Genomic DNA, 22,608 nt, shown 5'->3' on the forward strand with positions numbered 1-22,608 from the left:
CGTTAAGGAGTCAATTAAAAAGGAAATAAAGTCGGGGAGGGGAAAATATTGTTTGCTTTGCAGGTCTGAAATAGCGGCCTTCTACTGCATGCTATGAATCAATAGAAAAATGTTAGTTATGAGCATCTGAAAGCATGAACTGGACACATATTTTGTGTCATCCATCACAGATGCAGTGAATGCGTGCGAGAGATTGTGAGTTTGTGTGTGAGACGCTCGGATGCAGCAGATGTTGAACAGGATGAGAAGATGCATTTCTGTTGAGGCGTTAATGAGGTGTGAGTTTATAAACAAACTCGCTTACCTGTCTAAGGCTTGCTTTTGAAATGCAAAATATCTGATGATGCATAAATCATGATCATTTGTTTTCTGGCTTTAATTAATCATTGCATTATTGTATTTTTACTGGAACACAGTACAAAAAAATAATGAGAATAATGTGAATAAAACGAAGATAAAATTTATTTGACAATCCAGTAGACATCCAGTTCTTTATATGTTAATTCTTGGTTATTTGTATGTTAAAGACAACATTAATGGAATGTTCCATTTTGTTATTTTTTAAATATCATGGGAATGTTAATTTTGAACGTTCTCTTAATAATTTTTAAACCAGTAAGTAGTAACATTTAAAAAAACGTAAGACAAACGTCTGAATAAAAGTTTTAGAAAAACATTCCGTAAATGATGTTTTTGTGCTTCTGTTTCAAGATCATTAATAAACAACGAGGAAGATTGTTTGATCATAACTTTAAGAAAACATTGCTAAAAACATTAGAGAAGTTTCCAGTGATCTGTGCAAAGATGAGTTTACATACCTGCGATCTTGATAAAGAGAAAGCTCGGTGAGTCCTAAATGAGATCAATGAATGGATTTAGTTTCCCCAAAAATTGAAGAGTTGCCTCATAGCATGGTGTGGAATGTGGTTGAATGTGCAACACTCATTGATAAAAGCATCATCAAATTACTCAAAACATCTCATGCACAAACATAAAAGGAATTATGAATGTCTGCACAGACTCAAAGTACAAAAGGTAACAGCTATTAAACAAACATGCATGCAAACATAATCCATTATGATGTTGTATGGAGTGAACACAATAAAAATAAACATCCAGCTAACAGGGAGCAAGGTTTTTTTTTTAAGTTATAAAAAAAGTTAGGGCAAAACGAACTTAAAGTAATGTTTGTGGAAATTTGTTCTAACTTAACAAATTTACATTTTAACGTTCCTAGAATTTTAAAAATAAACATTCAAATAATGTCATTTTGGGTGAATATAAATGTTTATGTGACCTTTAAATAACAAGTATCTATTTTAACTTTTTTAGGAATTAAAAATAAATAAATGTTCAAATAGCGTTAAGTTTTGTGGGATGAAAGTTGAAAGATTTTGTAACCTTTAAATAATGTTCTAAACACCACATTTTAACAATCTTAAAACAATAAAAATAATCATTCAAATAACATTACATTTTGGAGAGTTAGCATACATCAAAATTATGTTCTTACAACGTTTATATAACCTACATTTGTTATCTAGGCCATCATGAATGTGCAAAAACTATTTCTACCCCTGAACTCCAAGTCAGTCGTGCTTCACTCCTTGACAGCGTCAGAAACAATGAGCTGAGTGAATCCTAAAAGAACTGACAGGATGGATTTAACGTCCTAAAGATTAGATACGCATCAGATATCATCATCATAATCATCAGCTCAATTACTGAGAGCGAAACACAGCCGAAGGCAGAGAGGTGCTGAGAATACGGTTACACAGGGAACGAGGGATGGAGATGAGAGAGATAGAGGGAAACAGAGATGGAAAGATAATGGCCTATTTTCTTACACCTCTTCCTTGACCTTCATTTGTACATCTGACTGTCAGAAGAGCTGAAGCCCCTCTGATCTCATGATGTTCACATGCATCATTCATCATTTCAGTCGGTTTACCCGAGAGAGTCTGGATACACGTGTTAGTCAGACGTTTGAGTTTTTATTCAGGCCAAGAATCACCTGAATAGAGCCGAAAGACAAGTCTGACATGAGTGCAGTTCATTTAGCTTTTATATGGGGTTTCCAGGCGTCAGGTGAAGCCGACAACACAATAACAGACATGAAGACATGGAAAAACATTCATTTAATATTCTCTCTGTATACTATGGAAGCTTGGTTCCACCATGCAAAAAAAAAAAAAAAAAAAAAAAAAAAAAAATAATAATAATAATAATAATAATAATAATAATAATAATAATATATATATATATATATATATATATATATATATATATACATATATATATATATATATATATATATAAATATATATACATATATATACATATATATATATATATATATATATACATATATATATATATATATATAAAATTCTCAATTCCAACTTTTTGCTCACAAACCTGAAAAAAAAAAAACTGTGAGAAATTGTGTAATAAAAAGTCACAACGACCTTTTATTTATTTATTTATTTATTTTATGTCAGGAACGAAACAATATAAATTCAGGTTTCTGAAAAAAGTCATATATGTAAAATCGGAATATTCAGTCACGAAATATAAATTTGGAAATGCAAAATATAAATTTGGAAATGTGGGAAATAAAAGAAGAATTGTGATATATAAACCTCGGAATTGAGAGATATAATCTTGGAAGTGCGAAATATAAACTTGGATGTGCGAGACATAAAATCAGAATTCCAAGATACAAACTCGGAATTGCATGATGTAACATTGGAATTATGAAATACAAACTTGTAATTGTGATATATATATAATTGGAATTGAGTGTCAAATTCGGAAAATTGTGAGACAAACTCAGAAAAGCATTTTGTAATCTCTGAATTACGAAAGATTTACTTGGAAATGCAAGACATAAATTCAGAATTGTGAGATATGAACTCATAACTGAGATACTTAAACTCAGAACTGCAAGACATAAACTTAAAATCGCGAGAAAAACCAAGTATAGTGAGAAGTAAACTAAACTTTTGAGGAAAAATACTATTTAAAGATGTAACTGCAATTGTGGGGAGAAAAAGTTAGAATTATGAGATCGAAATGCACAAATAACTTTTTTTTTTTTAATGTTTATATGGAAGATATAAGCTTCCATAGTAAACAGGTGTGAAACTTAGAGAATAATGTGTGTAGAATTTCTGTTCAAATAAAGCACAAAACTTGGGGAGAAATTGCTTTTGGTATTAATATTTTATTTTTTTATTTTTCAAACAAAATTGTGCACCTTTTTAAGATTACATGATTTAAACCTGATTACCTATATGGCAAATCCAGTCAATTTCAATTGTTCAATAAGTTGAAGTTGAAGGGCTAAAATTACGAACTGAAATAAAACTAAAACTGAATTTAACAAAACAATTACAACCATTCAGACATATTTTAAAAACACCAAAAACATAAAAACAAGACAAGCACATTAATTAAACTAAATAGATATAATAAGCTCCAAATAGTAATAAATCTATAATAGTATAAAAATGGTGATTGATTAAAATAGTTATTTAGAATAATGTGTAAATATTAGCATCTTTTTTTTTTTCTTCTTCAAACTTTTAACGTCTCTTTGCATATGAATATGATCCTCTCACAATTCCCTTCACCATCACGGTTATTCACGAGTTTGCACGTGTGAAGAAGTGCACTGACATCCGCTCGCTCAGATGTGAAGTGTGATAACCCAAATCATACAGACACACGCTAAAGATGCACACATGCTAAACAGTGGCTCTCAAAAATGTAAAATAAATAAATAAATAAATACACATGAGAGGAGCAAAAAACAAAATTACTACAAATGAAACTAAATTGAATTGGAATAAAGTTTAAATGTAATAAAATATAAATAATAGATGAAAAACTAACTGAAATTAGTTTAAACTCTGGTATTAAAACTGAATATAAATATAATTTAAAACCATTTAGAAAAACATTATTACAAGAAAAGAAAAAAGCTAATAAACGTGATGAAAGCATATAACCAAAAAAAAAAAAATAATAATAATAAAATAAATAAACTGAACTGAAAAAATCTGAAAGCCAATAAAATATAGATATTAGATGAGAAACTAAACGGGAAAATGAGAAATGTTGCCTTGGCAATAAATTAAATAAGTATATATACTATGACTACTAACTAAATTAAATTAAAATTAAGTTAAATTAAAACTATTTAAAAAAAAAAACTAAAACAAAAATGACAAAAACAATCAATTTACTAAAAATTTTACTAAAATTAAAACTGACAATATAAAAATAAAATCTAATTCAAAATATATAATAGTAAATAAATTGTACTACATTAACTGCTGTAGAGCAGTGTGCAGGACTGTAGCATTACTATTTATTTTTTTCTTTACATGAGACATTTTTATGATTTTCAGATCTATTATTATTTTGTGATAAAAACTTATAATTATCAATATATTAACATACTGAGTCCCAAAATCAATGTAGAATTTTCCCTAGTCCCAATCTTTTTAACTGAAACTTGACACTTTCTTTCTTCACACATAATTTAATAACTATTTAAATCAATATACTATGCACACTGATTTATTTGGCAAATGGTTAATAAATATATTGTACATTTAGACAGTCCCTGTCACAAAATAAACCCTATCTGGAAAATAAAACATGAGTTTATTTTAGGGCTTGTATAAACTGAGCATTTTACTGTATGTTTCAAAACCCAGAGCTGAAGAAACGGACGAGATATTAAGGGCCCATTTCGGAAGCAGAACCATTTATTATCAAGTACAAGAATATTAAACAAACAGAGAGAAAGAAAGAGAGAGAAAAAGACTTGTATGTGTCTCGGGTAACTTTGTTAAGACAAAGACACTTGACAGCAAAGATATTCCCCCACAGAACAGTTTTAATTTCTTATTCATTACAATTTCAGATTGAATGCATGATCATTCTGAAATCTTAAAGGGACAGTTCACCCAAAAATGAAAATGTTCTGTTAAGTTACTCTCCCTCAGGCCATTCAAGACCTTTTTTCATCAGTGGAACGAGAAGATTTTTTAGCTTAAAACGTGGTCCTCTGTGATTCACAAAATGCAAGTCAATGGCTACTGTCACTTTGAGAGTCAAAAAAGCACATACAGGCAACATGAAATAAATCCCCGTGGCTCCTGAAGATGTGTTGAGATCTTATGAAGCGAAACAATCTTTCTGTGCAAGAAACTGAACATTATTTACAACATTTTTACCTGTAATCCAGAGCCTCGGGAAAACAGTTCGGAGTCCAAATGAATCATTCTTTTGAACTAGTTCTTTTTAGCGTACTAGTTAATTCAATTCATCAAATCAGACTTAAGTGTATGAAGTGGTTTGTGGCTCAAACAGAACAGATCTACAAGTTACTCAATCAAAACTCACTTTCAGATGCCTGGCATTCACTCAACACTTGAAATTAGGCAAAATAGAGGCGTATCTGATCCTATGATGAATGAATCATTCAACACTGAGGAAAGAGTTCGACTCGGAACCGAAGACCGATGAGCCGCTCATATGCGCATGCGTCCACATTTCACATCGTTATTGGGTGCTTTAATAATATAAATGCATATATTTTATGTCAATGCATGATTGAGTAAAAAAACTAGTAAATCGGACCAGTTCATTGAAACAATCTGTCCAAAAGAATCAGTTCAAAGAAAAGAATCAGATTTCCCAATTTGCCTGAGGCTCAGGATTACAGGTAATAATGTTGTAAATAATGTTTAGCTTCTTGCACAGACCAATCATTTCGCTTCATAAGTTCTCAGTATATCGTCAGGATCCACTGGGATAAATTTCATGTTGCCTATATGTACTTTTTTGACTCTTAAAATGCCGTTAGCCATTATGTATCACCGAGGACCATGTTTTCAGCAAAAAATCTTCTTTACTCTCTTCTGAAGAAAAAACTAACCTACATCTTGTATAGACTTGACAGTGAATTAGAATTTTTGGGAGAACTATCCCTATAAAAGCAGCTGGAAGGCATTTAAGAGATGTGTCCAAAGGAGGAGTGGTTTCTACGGTCCGTCAGCTGTCAATCAGTCCCTCAGCTGGGCTGTGATTGGCTGATTCCAGCCCCTCCCACTACTGCCAGTTAAAGGTACGTCCTATAAGTCGGTAGAAGTTCCGATTGTGTTGGCGCAAGTACAGACGCAGCTGTCGCAACACAGTGCTGTTAACAGGCGGATGCGGACGTCCTTTCGACTCGTGCAGGCATCTCTCCTGGCCATCACTGCGAATGCAGTAGAAGCCTTTGGTCTGGTTAAAATAGAAGTTGGACGCCACAATCCGAGGCGGCAGATGCAAGAAGCGTTCGACTCGCTGGAGCTCCGGAAAGGGATCGTGGATCAGCGTATTCCCGTCCACAATGTGGATCTGCTCCAGAGGAAAGTGCTGAAGCCAGTTCCTCATGTGGACATCGTAAAGACTGCGCTGGATGGCTTTGTAGCGCGTGTTTAGCGCGCCGTTCTTGACTAGCATGTTCTCGATGGCTTGTACGGGTTTGTGGTTCTCCAAGCGGTTGAAGTAGACTTGCGTATAGTCCGATATGACTCTCTCCGTCGGATCTCTCAAGATCAGCAAGAGTCTGATGGAAGAGTTCATAGCATGAATCCGCGCAGGCGCCACCGGAGATGTGAAATACCCCGGCGTCTTTTCAACGGTGATCTGATTTGGGTACGAATAGGGCATTTGGTCCTGGTACCATTCGAAGCCTTTGGCGTAGTTCTCGTCCCAGTCGAAGAAGTGAACTTCAGTGGCGGCCGCCGCCACTCCGGGATGGATATCCAGCATTTCTAGCAATGCTCTGGTGCCTCCTTTCCGCACGCCGATGATGATGCTGTGAGGAGCGTGTTTGCTTGTTCCTGGAGGGGGAACTAAAGAAGGGCCGACCGTATCGTTGCCCAGATCTCTTGGGACTGACGTCGATCCGCCGGGCCACACTTGGATGTACTCTGGCGGTGCAGCAAACGTCCGGAGCACCAGGAACAGAACATAGCTCAGAAAATTAGCCATGGAGAGCGTGAGAAGAGATAGAGAGGAAGAACGGCAGTCGGTGGAGGGTTGGTGTTGAAGGAGTTTCTGTTCTGCAAGAGCTCAAGAGCTCAAGGATGAGGAAATGCCACCGGTCCACAACGCATCTGGAAAACACAAGAGAAAGATCAGGTAAATTGACTAAATAAATATACTAGTATATAGATAGCTAGTTTAAGTTGAAGTACTAAACTTACTAAAACTGAAAATACATAAAGCTGTCAAACGATTAACCACATACAAAATAAAAATATTATGTTTGTGTACTGTATGTATTTATTATGTATATACACACAAACATGTATATATTATAAGATACACACACACACACACACACACATACATATACAGTATATATATATATATATACAGTACAGACCAAAAGTTTGGACACACCTTCTCATTCAAAGAGTTTTCTTTATTTTCATGACTATGAAAATTGTAGAGTCACACTGAAGGCATCAAGGGCTATTTGAGCAAGAAGGAGAGTGATGGGGTGCCTCCACAGTCACCGGACCTGAACCCAATCGAGATGGTTTAGGGGTGAGCTGGACCGCAGACAGAAGGCAAAAGGGCCAACAAGTGCTAAGCATCTCTCGGGGAACTCCTTCAAGACTGTTGGAAGACCATTTCAGGTGACTACCTCTTGAAGCTCATCAAGAGAAAGCCAAGAGTGAGCAAAGCAGTAATCAAAGCAAAAGGTTGCAACTTTGAAGAAGCTACAATATGACATATTTTCAGTTGTTTCACACTTTTTTGTTATGTATATAATTCCATATATAATTCCACATGTGTTAATTCATAGTTTTGATGCCTTCAGTGTGAATCTACAATTTTCATAGTCATGAAAATAAAGAAAACTCTTTGAATGAGAAGGTGTGTCCAAACTTTTGGTCTGTACTGTATGTATATATATATATATATATTATATATAGCACTTTGTACTAAGTTTTAGTAATTTTGTTATTTCGTTTATTTATGTATTTGAATACATTAACTGAAATAAAATATGTTTTTTTTTCAGTTATTCAGTTATTTCAAGTTGTTTTCTTTTTGTTTGTTTTTTATGGTGCTAATTTCAGATTTAGATAACAATAATAACTCTATGCTAAATCACAATGAAGTTAGTTGTGGTGGTCAAATTCAGTTTTCAGTGTTTCCATTATTTTGCACCATTTCCAATATTTTCCAAATCTAGATTTTCAATCACATCCTAAGCTGCTGATCAACTAATTACATTTCTGTAAAGACCCTTCTGAGAAAATGTGACCAAAAAACTGAGATTCCTCCAAATATTTCATAAGTCCAAGCCAGTGAAATTGGTTGCATGCATGCAAAATTATCAAATTCCAGTCATAATGGCTGCTAAAACCCCCTCATAACGCAGTAAGCAATTTGATTATGAAAAGTGTTGCTATGTTTACATAAAAAAGCATTGCAATTTTAATCTTGGCACAAAATCGCCCAACAATCCACAGTCATTCCTCGAGATCAGCGAGATCAATCCACTGCCGTCCTTTCTCAGATCACATTTATACCCTATTTGTTGTGTTACAGAAGATAATGAAGCACTAAATATACTGTGCAGCAGCAGAGACGTGTTTCGTTTCACTAAAGCTGATGCTTTTATCACTTCAGCTGACTTAAAGGGGAGCCAAGGCTGAAGTCACACCCAAGACAGAGAAACGAGAGCAGAAAAAGATCCTTGCCGATTGAGTTCAATTGATTCTCAAGTATCCCATGCAAATGTGTGAATTTGCAAACATCTTCTGACATTTACGCTTCATCAGATTCCCGAGCGAAGCAAACAGAGACAAAGTTAACAGAGCCTCTTACACAGACCAAACAGTGGAGCCTTTAGTCACAATATTGCTTAAGTTAAAGGTCACTTCGGTGGCATTTACCGCCGCTCTCCAAACTGATTAAAGCTCAGAACTCTATTACAGATTAAAGCCATCTGCACGCTTTCATGAGACACCATTACATTACTTGATTTCGGCTCTGAGAACACTTTATCCAAACTCCAGTCATCACATATTAATCATTACGTTTATTATGATTAACCTCTTCAAGTTCTTGGACGCTGACTGGTCACACTGGTTTCCTGTGAAACGTGACCTGCAAGAAAACCATTATTTATAACTATGATTTCTGTGATGGAGAAAATGCAGATGCAATCACAGAATCCAGTCATAAAAATGGAATTCACTGTATATATATATACGTATATTTACTGTATATTTTCTTAAATCATAAAACAGAATACAGCAAAGCTGTTTTAAATTAATTTAAGCAATATCATAAAACAATTAATTTAAACTGTAAACCTGATGTGCAGCACTTTTGACAAATTTCATTTACATATTAAAACATTAATTAAGTTGTTGAATTGATGTGCATTCTTTTAATTTCCATAATTTTTGATGAATCTGTATTCAATCATAAAACACAGAGTATAGATTAATTACAATGGACAACACAACATAAATTATTACATTATTTGGAGTTTTATGAATTCAATTGATTAGACAACTGTATTAATGAAAATAAAATAAAAAAATAAAATAAAAAGGTAAAACTTGAGAAATGGAATCCAGAATGAATAAACAAATATCAAATGGGAAAATAAAAAAAGTGGAATTTGGAAAATAAATTAAACATTTTATAGATCTCTGTTATTGTTAAATCTTTTAATAAATTAGTTTTTTATTAATTCAACTGAGTAGACATCCTTCTTGATGAATAGAATTAAATTAAACAGAACTAAATAAAATGAAATCCAGAAAAATTTAATTAAATTAAAACAAATAATTTAAACAGAAAAAATTAAATTGTAAATTTTTTATGAATTCAAATGATTAGACATCCTTTTTGATTTGTAAAATGTAATTAAACAAAAAAACAATGGAATCCAAAAAAAAAAATTAAACTGAAAACATGGAATTTGAAAATAACAAATACACATTTCATAGAGCCGTATTATTGTTACAATTGTAATAAATTATTAAATAGTTCACATTTGATGTATTCAATTAATTAAACGTACCTTTTGATTATTACAATTTAATTAAACCATTAAAAAATGAATTTAGCAACAATTGAACAGAAACCATTAAAATTGGGAAAAAATAAAATTTTAAATAAATAAATAAAATATGTCATAGAACCCCATTACTGTTAAAAACTTGTAAATTTGATCAATTAAATTAATTAGAAATCCTTTTTGATTTAATACAATTTAAAACATGGAACTTTATATAAAAAAAATAAAAAAAATTTTTTTTATAAAAAAACGATTTCATAGGTTTCATAGTTTTAGGGTTTTGTTTCAGCCGGGTCTTAGACATGTTTTCATGGCTTTCACCTTCCTACGCAGAAGGACGCTCTGCTGTCTGTATGACAGTGTGAACTTTAACAAACTTCTTCCCATTTCTCTCTCTTTCTTCTTCACATCTTCTTCCCGCAAGCTCAGAGAGTGACACTGCTTGTGTCTCTGGCTGTAATCTGTGCGTGCGGATGGAGAGAAGCCTGTGGGCGGATGACAGGACGGACAGATGGATGGACAGATGAGGAGCAGAGGGGAGTGAAGGAGACCCAGTGTTTGGCTGAGATGAACTGATCTGGCTGATGCACTGTGGCATATCCGTCTGCTTGTCAGCGGTCAAACAGTAGAAGAGCTGCCAGGCCTGATGCTAACAGCAAGACGCGCGGCCAAGATTACTGTCGAAGCTGATTCGGCTCACCGCAGCGCTGCATGCATCAAAACCTCTAAAGCCAGCCCAGTGACCGCAAGCACCGAGGCTCTCGGGGAGTTTTTGGGTGGTACAGAAGTGTGTGGCTCCCCCAAAATATATTTGGACACTTGCAAACGTCCGAGTATCATTGCATTTTTAAAATTAAAAAAATTCTATCCTACAGCAAACCACCGATTCTTTGCAATAACGTTTCAAGCTGCTGGTTTACCTTTACATTGTAATGCAAATGCATTTCCAGGTAATGCATGAATTGATAAAAGCTAAATGCAATGCAAGTAGTTTCGGATAAAATGCAGCTGCCAAATGCATATATTAAAATATACATTATAAAAGTACAATAATGTCTTTTTGCAAGTGTATTCTGAACTACTAAGGTGTTATGAGTGATTACCAGAGGTTTTCTACAGTGTTTGGCTGCCATTATACATTTTAATGATACAAAAATGTTACTGCTTTTGTTATTTTGAAAAGTGCATCAAAGCTGTATTCTTATTATTCATCTGTAATACACCGTTTGACTTCTAATACAATTACATTTCCAGATATTGAGCATTAAACATGCCATTACAGGATATCTTACAGGATTACAGGAGTGTCTGCTTTTGTCAGATGCATTTATTTACAGACGCAATATGCTCGCAGATGACAACTCTTCATAAATTCCTCTGTCTGCGCGCACTATGGGACTCTATCTAAAGTTTAGTCATGTTAAATGCGTACGCACACGCATGTGTTGAGCTCCAGGTCTCTCCCCGGGACACAAGGAGTCGCTAATTACCCAAAGCGGCTGTTTCTGCGTCTCATTCTTATTCAGTTTCTCTGTTTTTCTTCAAGACAAGATGTGAACAGCAGGCAGCGTGATGCTAAGCAGAGCCTCATTTGAGAGCGATTAGCATAAAACAATAATTAATCCAATGAAGCCTGATATTACAGTGCTCTTTTCCACAGTGTCACAACTGTTTTTACAGCCGATAACGAGGTTATGGTGCGAACTGCAATCAGTTCACAGCTCTCACACTAAAGCATAACACAGGTGAAGAAAACGTGACAGTCTGTTGGGAATCTAAAGAAGTTATTTTGTTTTAGTCATTTTGAAGATTTTGCACTCTTAAAGGTTTCTTTATAGGCATTGATGGCTCCATGAACAACCTTTAATATCCAATGAATATAGATTTATATCTTCATAATTGTGAAATTATTTTCATGGGGTCTGTTGGCTTTAATGGGGTGAACATTTTTGAAATGTATGATGAAAATGAAAATAAAGATCTTAATGGTCACTTAATGAAAAGCTAGGGATAAAAAGCAAACAACAGAAAACAAACAAACAAAATTCTGACAGAAGATGATTTTTCAGGCTATGTTCTATTCCTTTAACCATAGCTTTATTTGAATATTCGAGACTGATAGCATTTTAAGTGAAGATGATATTTCCATAACTTCCAAGCTGATACCTATAACTGATCAATTTTGCAATGCTTGACACACTTTTTAGTCATGCGAATGATCACCCATCTACATCACTCAGTGCATGCATTTTTTATCTTAAAACAGCAAGCAACTTTAGAAATGCAAAGAACATCATCTCACTCCGCTGATGTTGGGGTGAACATGACTCAGACCCGCTCCTGACAGGCTCTGTGAGACTCACACACTTTTACACTCTGACAGTTGTACGTTATACTTTCACAGCTTTCAAACGCTGTAACCCTTCCCATGGTGCATCTTTCCCTCATAAGACAGCGTGTCTCTCTCTTTCTCAGATCAGAACAGCGCAGAAGGCCAGCTAAACCTCTCATTCATAACACAAATATCTGACCGTCATCGCAACAATTCACACCTCACCTTGAAACGATGAAAAGTGCATCCTGAGAGAAACACTGTAATGTTTGTAATGAAGATACACAGAGTGTAATGAAGTTCAAGAGGTTTCCTGCGAGAGAACGGCACCCATGCTGGTTTGTTTGAGGAAGAAAACAATGCTTTCAAACAAACTTCCTCAAAATAAACTACACAAGAGAGACTCGACTTACTATTGACTCCAGTAGAGATGGGAATAAGCTGCAAAATATGAATAGAAGTAATATTTATTACCACACTTCCCCAGTTGATTAATTGCATTAAGAGTTGCAAACATTATTTAAAAAAAAAAAATAAATATATATATATATATATATATATATATATATATATATATAACTTCTCTGAAATTATTAAAAAGAATTTAAACAAAGGCATTTTTTGTATGCAAAAAAGGCATTAACTAATTGAACATGCACAAAATTATTATTTTTTTTACATATTTTGTTGACATTCAATTAAAGGTTTTTATACAGAATGCATTTTGATATCTCTTTTTATCACACTATAAATCAGGAAATAAAAACTATATAAAATATAAAAAAAAAAAAAAAAAATTGGGTTACAAAATAATTTGTTTCACCATGTTTTTGGAAACAAAATGTTGGATAAGACATAACATTTATAAAATGTTGTTCTGTTTAAAATATAAAATGTTGATAAAATTATGAAATGTTGACATCTACTGATTCAAATAGATAAAGTGCAATAAAATATATACTTTAAAGTGTATTTTGGATGTTTTCTTTCCACTAGTCTGAAAAAACACATTATGAAAAACCAATTAACCAAAAATCTCAAAATTGATAAGTGGTATTAAAAAAAGAGAGAGAGAGAAAGGAAAACAAACGTAGAAACAAGAAAACACAAGAAATCGATTGCAAATGAAGAGTACGATGTTAGGATGTTGCTAAACTAACAACACAGGTTAAATATGCATAAAAAGCCAATAAAAACAATTGTTTGGCTCAACAGCTTTTAAGCAATGACAATTTCTAATAAAATTTTGTTCAAATGGCAGCACTTTATTTCTCAGTTCTGTTCCGCATGTGCATGTATATTATGTACTTATTATTGCAATTACAATAATTGGGTAATAACTAGGTACTAACCCTAAACCTAACCTTAACCCTTTACCTTAAACTACCCCGTACTTTCTGTACACTGCAAGTACACATACTGTAAAATAAAGTGTTACCTAACAAACTGCACTGAGTATGTGTATGTCACGCTGTCTGGTCTCTGTTTCCCTGAGTCTCAACTAGTGGTCTCACTTCCCCATATGCACCTCACCGTAGGCACTACAATTCCCCACAAAGAGTCCTTTCTTTCCGTCACCCAGTTTCCTCGCCTTCCGAGTTCCTCGTCTTCTGAGTTCCTGTTCCTGTTCCTGTTCCTGTTCCTTCCCTGTTTGTTTATTTGTTGGATGGATTTATGGTTTTGACCCCTGCTTGTTGATTTCTGATTTGGATTACCCATTAAAACCCACACTGCGATTGGATCTCTTGTCTCCTGTGTTTCCCTGGGTCTCCGTTCGTAACGGAAGGACTCCATCTATGTCAAGATCCAGCGGTGTGGGACTTCATTCTCATTCCCCAGCCAGTATGGTGGAGCGGAGGGCGAAATATTTAAAATGAACCACCCTCCGCCAACAGGGCAATGAGGTGGGTGATGATGGAACAGATGTTCTGGTCCCTAGCTGAGGGGATGGGATATAATGATGCGGCCCTAAAGGACACTTTCAATACCGGGCTGGATGAACCAGTTCCTCGAATTGAAATGGAGCAGTTGAACATCTATAATTTCTGGGAGTTTGTATTTTACTTACAACATCGGTCTCCATAGAATACCCCAGCCACACCTGTCTCTCCCGGTGGGATGGCCGATTCTAGACCGGGGTCAAAAGACAGGAGGACCGCCAGCCCAGCACCACTGCCCAAGATGGCCCCCGGCCCAGCGCCACAGCCCAAGATGGCCGCCGGTCCAGAGTCATGGCACAAGATGAGAGTTGAGTCAGGTTCCCGTTGATCTTCGAGAGTCGAGTCAGGTTCCCGTTGACCCTCCAGAGTCGAGTCAGGTTCCCGTTGACCCTCCAGAGTCGAGTCAGGTTCCCGTTGACCCTCCAGAGTCGAGTCAGGTTCCCGTTGACCCTCCAGAGTCGAGTCAGGTTCCCGTTGACACTCCAGAGTCGAGTCAGGTTCCCGTTGACCCTCCAGAGTCGAGTCAGGTTCCCGTTGACCTCCAAGGTCGAGTCAGGTTCCCGTTGACCCTCCAGAGTCGAGTCAGGTTCCCGTTGACACTCCAGAGTCGAGTCAGGTTCCCGTTGACACTCCAGAGTCGAGTCAGGTTCCCGTTGACACTCCAGAGTCGAGTCAGGTTCCCGTTGACCTCCAGAGTCGAGTCAGGTTCCCGTTGACCCTCCAGAGTCGAGTCAGGTTCCCGTTGACACTCCAGAGTCGAGTCAGGTTCCCGTTGACCTCCAAGGTCGAGTCAGGTTCCCGTTGACCCTCCAGAGTCGAGTCAGGTTCCAGTTGACCCTCCAGAGTTGAGTCAGGTTCCCGTTGACACTCCAGAGTCGAGTCAGGTTCCCGTTGATCCTCCAGAGTCGAGTCAGGTTCCCGTTGACCCTCCAGAGTCGAGTCAAGTCACTCCAGAGTCAGGGCTAGTCACCGTTGACACTCCAGAGTCAAGTCAAGTCACCGGTGATCTTCATGGGCAAAGTCAAGTAACCGGTGTTCTTCATGGGCAAAGGCAAGTCACCAATGATCTTAATGAGCAGTGTCAGGTCACCATTGATATTCATGGACAAAGGCAAGTCACCATTGATATTCATGGACAAATGCAAGTCTCAACCGCAGGGCTCCTATTCCACCTTGCTCCTCTCTGGATCCCTGCCCTGTTGGTCCGGACCTGGGGACTAAACGTTATGTCCTTCCTGGACTTGTGTTTTGTTGTTGTTTTGTTTTTGTTTTTTGTTTTTGCTCCTCTTCTCTCTGTTTCCATCTATAGACCTGGCCCTCCGTCCCTCCCCCTGAACCTCCGCCGGTCCACCTCCCTCCTGGGCTCCTTGTTTTTGCACCTCTTCTCTCTGTTTCCCCATTTTACCTGGCCCTCCATCCCTCCCCCTGGTCCTCCGCCGCTCCACCTCCCTCCTGGTCTCTGTGTTCCTTGGTCTCTTCTTGGGTTCAGGTGGAGCATCTGGTAGCTGCTCCGTGGAGGAGGGGGTAATGTCACGCTGTCTGGTCTCTGTTTCCCTGAGTCTCCTCTAGTGGCCTCACTTCCCCATAAGCACCTCACCGTAGGCACTACAATTCCCACAAAGCCTTGTCCCTTCATCACAGTAATTGCACTCCTGTTAATTGCACTCAGGTGTCCTCACTTGTTAGTCATTATCCTCCCTATATTAACCAGTCCTTTTCTGTTTGTCTGTATGGAGTTCTTTCTTTCCCAGTTTCCTCGTCTTCCGAGTTCCTCGTCTTCCGAGTTCCTGTTCCCGTTTCTGTTCCTTCCCTGTTTGTTTATTTGTTGGATGGATTTATGGTTTTGACCCCTGCTTGTTGATTTCTGATTTGGATTACCCATTAAAACCCACACTGCGATTGGATCTCTTGTCTCCTGTGTTTCCCTGGGTCTCCGTTTGTAACAGTGTAGCATAAACACATTTGTTTAAAGTTGATTACTCAAAGAAATTAAGTTCGTCATGATTGAGTTGTGGCTCTGGAGGCAATGAATCTTATCGTTTGCTGTTTAAATGAACAGCTAGTATAGGGCCTGTTAAATGTTACTTATTTCACAAGTAACATATTAATTCTCCTTATCTATTCTTATGCAAAGCATGCTGGGAACTAGAAATCCCTGCCCGATTTTTAAAGTTAGCATTAAATCACTTAAAAAAGAAAAGTAAAATAAATCAAAACAGAGTTTAAATGCAGTTTAACACATTTCAGTTTAAATTACACACAATATTAAGTTTATCAAATTGTATCAATATAAAATTATCAATATTATATCAACAAAGCTCATCAAAATAATGCTTGCAACATAAAATGTTACATTTTCATTAACTTCACAAACATGCATTGATTTAAGTTGTGGTTATAGGTTCCCCGAACTTCTTATGTTGAGTAAAACAGTAAATTTTTTTATAGTTTAAATCATTTATATAATTTTTTCAGTATTGGGGGAAATATAAGAATATTTATATTCTATCTCTACTTTCTTGGAAAAATTGTTTTGTCATAGCAGTGCATGCATGAATTTGATTGCAATAAAACTTGATGTAGCCAGTTCAACACCACAATTTTAATAAGCATAAAAAGACATTGCATGCAAAAAAGATGATTTAGATGTCATTTAAAACATTAAAAGTCACCATGATTTTTAACTTGAAATCTCAATAAATTATATTTTTAAATATATTCCAATAGAAAACAGCTATTTTAAATAGGCTAGTAAAAATATTTCAAACTTTCACATTGATTTGCAGTACTTGGATCAAATATATGCAGGCTTGGTGAACAGAAGAGACTTCTTAAAAAAATAAATGAACAAGCTTACTGTTCAAAAACATTTACTGGAAGTGAATAATAGGCAAATTTAATATAGGCTGTCATATGGCATATTAGCTGCTACAGAGATGTGTAAGATAGATGTGTAAGGGTATGTAGTTTACAGTTGTTTACTGAAGGCCCTGACTGAAGCCCCACAGCACGCTACTGAGTATAGATTTATCTTATCATATGATATCAGAGAAAAGCACAAGCAATGCTGAGATCACAGGTTTGCATAAATTAAAATAAAACTGCATACCCTCAAAGTCACTTAAGATGAAATGCAATTGTAAATGCATAATTATTAATCTTGAGAATGCAGCAATACCATTTGGAGCTATATCATAGTTATTGTAGACCTTTTGCATGCAACTGAAAATGCTAGATTTGACTAGTAACAAAAACAGTCGATGCAGTCTGAAACGGAGTACAGGAGAAAATGCAAATCTTTTTACAGGAAAAAACTCCACTTAGGCGGCAAACCTGCCAAATGAATTTACATTTTTTATTAGGCTTTGCATTATTTTTCAGCAGCTCTTGTAATTGGTTTTCCTCTGCTGAAATGGTTTGAGGGTGAATATAAAACACAGCTCAGTGTTGAAAATAGCATTTTTCATTTGAATTGCAAACCGTCTATTCTGCATTGCCACACCTGGGAGGAAAGAAACGTATTAAAATGTGCTAAAGTGTGTATGTGTGGAGAACATGAGACCTGAACAGTCTCATCTCCAGACGCTCTGTGATGCCCCCAGGCGGCAAGAAGTTCAAGTCTAAATATTACACTTAATATTATGAAGAAATGCACCCAAAAAGATTTATGGACCTGCCAGGACAATATATGTGCATATACAGTATATGCACTACATTAAACCAACATTGTGTTTTTAAAGTTGCAAATCAATTACTGTTGCATTTAGAGAAAGAAGGAGCGACGTGTCAGAACAATACAAAGAGAGTGTCATCTCACAAAAGCAGTTATCAGGCTCACGTGGGTAATAGCATGGTTAAAAAAGAAGAAATGCACAAGAGATGTGCGAGTAATAAGGCTGATTGAGGCTCTGGATGAGTCTGCGGGCGCTGATGAAGAATCTGACAGGTATGTGCCAGAAAATGTGTGAAATTTAGCAATGGTGAAGAGAGATGGATATTAAGCTTTTTGGCAATTTAACAAGGGATCCAAACCCACGGTTTCCATTATACGAGAGAAGAAAAGAGAAGAGAAGAGAGAAGAGAAGATAAGAGAAGAGAAAAAGAAGAGAAGAGAAGAGAAGAGACGAGAAGAGAGGAAATGAGAACAGAAGAGACGAGAAGAGAAGAGAAGAGAAGAGAGGAGAGGAGATGAGATGAGATGAGATGAGAAGAGAAGAGAAGAGAAGAGAAAAGGAGAGAAGAGAAGAGACAAGAAGAGAAGAGACAAGAAGAGATGAGACGAGATGGGAAGAGAAGAGAAGAGAAGAGAAGAGAAGAGAGGAGAAGAGAGGAGAAGAGAAGAGAAAAGGAGAGAAGAGACAAGAAGAGAAGAGACAAGAAGAGATGAGACGAGACGGGAAGAGAAGAGAAGAGAAGAGACGAGTCAAGAGACGAGAAGAGAAGAGAAGAGAAGAGAAGAGAAGAGAAGAGAAGAGAAGAGAAAAGAAAAGCTTTTTGGCAATTTAACAAGGGATCCAAACCCACGGTTTCCATTATACGAGAGAAGAAAAGAGAAGAGAAGAGAGAAGAGAAGATAAGAGAAGAGAAAAAGAAGAGAAGAGAAGAGAAGAGACGAGAAGAGAGGAAATGAGAACAGAACAGAAGAGAAGAGAAGAGAAGAGAAGAGAAGAGAGGAGAAGAGAGGAGAGGAGATGAGATGAGAAGAGAAGAGAAGAGAAAAGGAGAGAAGAGAAGAGACAAGAAGAGAAGAGACAAGAAGAGATGAGACGAGATGGGAAGAGAAGAAAAGAGAAGAGAAGAGAGGAGAAGAGAGGAGAGGAGATGAGAAGAGAAGAGAAGAGAAAAGGAGAGAAGAGAAAAGGAGAGAAGAGACAAGAAGAGATGAGACGAGACGAGACGAGAAGAGAAGAGACGAGACGAGACGAGACGAGACGAGAAGAGAAGAGAAGAGAAGAGAAGAGAAAAGAAAAGAAAAGAAAAGAAAAGAAAAGAAGAGAAGAGAGGAGAGGAGATGAGAAGAGAAGAGAAGAGAAGATTTTCAACATAACTGTATTTATTCACTTAATCATCCAAAAAAAGAAATTTACACACTTACATTTTCATAAAATATTAACAGCATATTATAGTATTCACATGACAGCAATGACAGAAAAAAACTATTAGGCTATACTAAAACACAATGATCATTCCAATGTTGGTATAAAGATTAGGTTGTCTTCAGATAGTGTACAGAGAGTCTCATTATAGCACCACTGATCCAGAAAAAACTCACAATTATTCATAGCTTTATAAAATTTATAGTCAACTAAAATTCTTGCCTTCACAAATTCTTTAAACATTAACAGTACTTCTGGTCCTGCTTTACTTTCAATCTTATTCTTCCTACTAATATAAATGGCCAGTTTAGCTTGACCCACCAAAAAATTTAAAAGCTGACTTTTCTTTCTGATTGAAAAATAATACTTTGGTCCAAAAATAAAACTCTTAAACGAGAACTCTTCTCCAAATTTAAAAAACAACCCCTTAAGTACACTAAATAAGTCAACCAATCTGTCACATTCCATAAAACAATGAAAAACAGTCTCTCTCATATCACAAAAAGGACACCCACTCTGCACATTATGATTCATGACAGAAACAAAGGCATTAACAGCAACTGTGCCATGTAAAACCTTCCACTGAATATCTCCTGCTTTTTTTGTTAATGGTGGTTTGTATAACACTCTCCAATTTGGTTTACAATCTTCATCTACTCCCAATTTAGATTTCCATACATTATCCACTCTTCCATTTAACACTTTTTTTATTAAAAATCTTGACAAAACATTTATATAACTGTCCCCCTTTCACTTCATATAGTTTTAAATCATGTAATCCATTCAACAGTAATAAAGGTCCAGAAAATCCTTGAAAATCCGGTATGATATAAATATCAGGATATGAGTCCATCCCTATAGGAGTACTTTGCCCACTCCAATAACTCCTAAGAAGTGCTCTTTCCTCCACATTCAATCTCTGCTTAATCAGATCCACAAACACATTGATTTTTCGAAGAGAAACCATACCCACATGTGAGGCTAACTCTTTAACATTATTAAAATCAACTCCACTAATATCAACAAGTTGTTTTAACTTTATAACTTTTTTATCCCTCAACATGTAACTTCCAGGTATGGTTTCACAAGACACATCAAAACGAGCTCCGCCTATTAAAGGCTCTTCTAATAACCAAAAGAGTGAATCATTTGTTTCCAACCTCTGCTTCTTAAAGAAGCTCCAGACTTTAAAAAGTCCTTTATAAAAAGGAGGTAATCCATTTACTGGCACTTTATTGCAGTCCATTAAAAACAACGTAGAATCCAATCCGAGTCCTCCAGCCTGCTTTAAAATTGTGCTGGTTACCTCTCTCCAAACAAGGTTTTTTGGTCCAGTTAAATATCTTTGGATATATTGAAGACGAAACGTTGCACTTCTACTAGCCAGGTGAACTAGTCCTTGTCCTCCTTCTTCCTTTTGAAGCAACAGCACACTTTGTGGAGTCCAATGCAGTTTGTCCCAAAAGAAATTAACCAGAAGAGAAGAGAAGAGAAGAGAAGAGAAGAGAGGAGATGAGAAGAGAACAGACAAGAAGAGATGCGACGAGACGAGAAGAGAAGAGACAAGAAGAGATGAGAAGAGACGAGAAGAGAAGAGACGAGAAGAGAAGAGACGAGACGAGACGAGAAGAGACAAGAAGAGAAGAGACGAGACAAGATGAGAAGAGAGGAGATGAGAAGAGAAAAGAAGAGACGAGATGAGAAGAGAGGAGATGAAAAGAAAAGAGAAGAGAATAGAAGAGAAGAGACGAGAAAAGAAGAGAAGAGATGAGACGAGACGAGAAGAGACAAGAAGAGAAGAGACAAGAAGAGACGAGAAGAGGCAAGAGAAGAGACGAGAAGAGACAAGAAGAGACGAGAAGAGACAAGAAAGGAAGGGAAGAGACGAGATGAGAAGAGAAGAGACGAGACGAGAAGAGACAAGAAGAGAAGAGACAAGACGAGACGAGACAAGACGAGACGAAACAAAACGAGAAGACACGAGAAGACACGAGAAGAGAAGAGAAGAGAAGAGAAGAGACGAAAGGAGACGAGACGAAACTAAACGAGAAGACACGAGACGAGAAGAGAAGAGACGAGACGAGACGAAACGAGAAGACACGAGAAGAGACGAGAAGAGAAGAGAAGACAAGACGAGACGAGAAGAGAAGAGACAAGAAGAGAAGAGACGAGACGAAACTAAACGAGAAGACACGAGACGAGAAGAAAAGAGAAGAGACAAGAAGAGAAAAGAAAAGAAGGGAAGAGACGAGATGAGAAGAGACGAGAAGAGACAAGAAGAGAAGAGACGAGAAGAGAAGAGACAAGACGAGAAGAGACAAGAAGAGAAGAGACGAGACGAAACGAGAAGACACGAGAAGAGAAGAGAAGAGACGAGAAGAGACGAGAGGAGACGAGACGAAACTAAACGAGAAGACACGAGACGAGAAGAGAAGAGACGAGACGAGACGAAACGAAATGAGAAGACACGAGAAGAGAAGAGACGAGACGAAACGAGAAGACACGAGAAGAGAAGAGAAGAGACGAGACGAGACGAAACGAGAAGACACGAGAAGAGACGAGAAGAGAAGAGAAGAGGAGACGAGACGAGACGAGACGAGACGAGAAGAGAAGAGAAGAGAAGAGAAGAGAAGAGAAGAGAAGAGAAGAGAAGAGAAGAGAAGAGGAGAAGAGAAGAGACGCAATATGAGATTCATCCAGCTTGTTAAACTATTTTTCTGGCTTGTCTGTCATCTGGAATCTAAATAGACCTATATTACTTAATTAATGTTGATGGTCTTACAGTGAGTGATTTATCAGTGCGTGTTATTTAAAAAATCCAATATTTTCAATATCCAAAAATTAGCCTTGACGTACTTTAGGATTTTAAGGATTTTAGGATCATCATTTTCTAATACTCCTAAAAACTATAATTAATAGCTACAGCAAAACCTGTCGATAGATTATAAAAAAATGAAATGGTCAAACATATCAGCTTTAATGACAGTTTATTACTACGTTAAATATCAGGGTCAAAAATGTTTATTTTTTTGCCACACCTACTAATGGGAGGTACTATATTATATTAATCGATATATATATTTATTACTGACTATGAAAAAGTCTTTTGCATGATATAGCTAC

General features: G+C 36.5%; 1 protein-coding gene and 1 pseudogene across 1 annotated transcript; one reads left to right on the forward strand and one right to left on the reverse strand.

Moving 5' to 3' along the window:
* Positions 1-5,920: 5,920 nt before the first annotated feature.
* Positions 5,921-7,118, reverse strand: LOC132111067 (heparan sulfate glucosamine 3-O-sulfotransferase 1-like). The gene has a single exon (XM_059518234.1). The coding sequence runs from the start codon at positions 7,054-7,056 to the stop codon at positions 6,127-6,129; it is 930 nt and encodes a 309-aa protein (XP_059374217.1). The 5' UTR covers positions 7,057-7,118; the 3' UTR covers positions 5,921-6,126.
* An 11,409-nt stretch (positions 7,119-18,527) lies between these two features.
* Positions 18,528-22,193, forward strand: LOC132111060 (trichohyalin-like; annotated as a pseudogene).
* Positions 22,194-22,608: the final 415 nt, after the last annotated feature.

The sequence above is a fragment of the Carassius carassius genome, chromosome 30, assembly GCF_963082965.1.
Source record: "Carassius carassius chromosome 30, fCarCar2.1, whole genome shotgun sequence".
Lineage (NCBI taxonomy): Eukaryota > Metazoa > Chordata > Actinopteri > Cypriniformes > Cyprinidae > Carassius > Carassius carassius.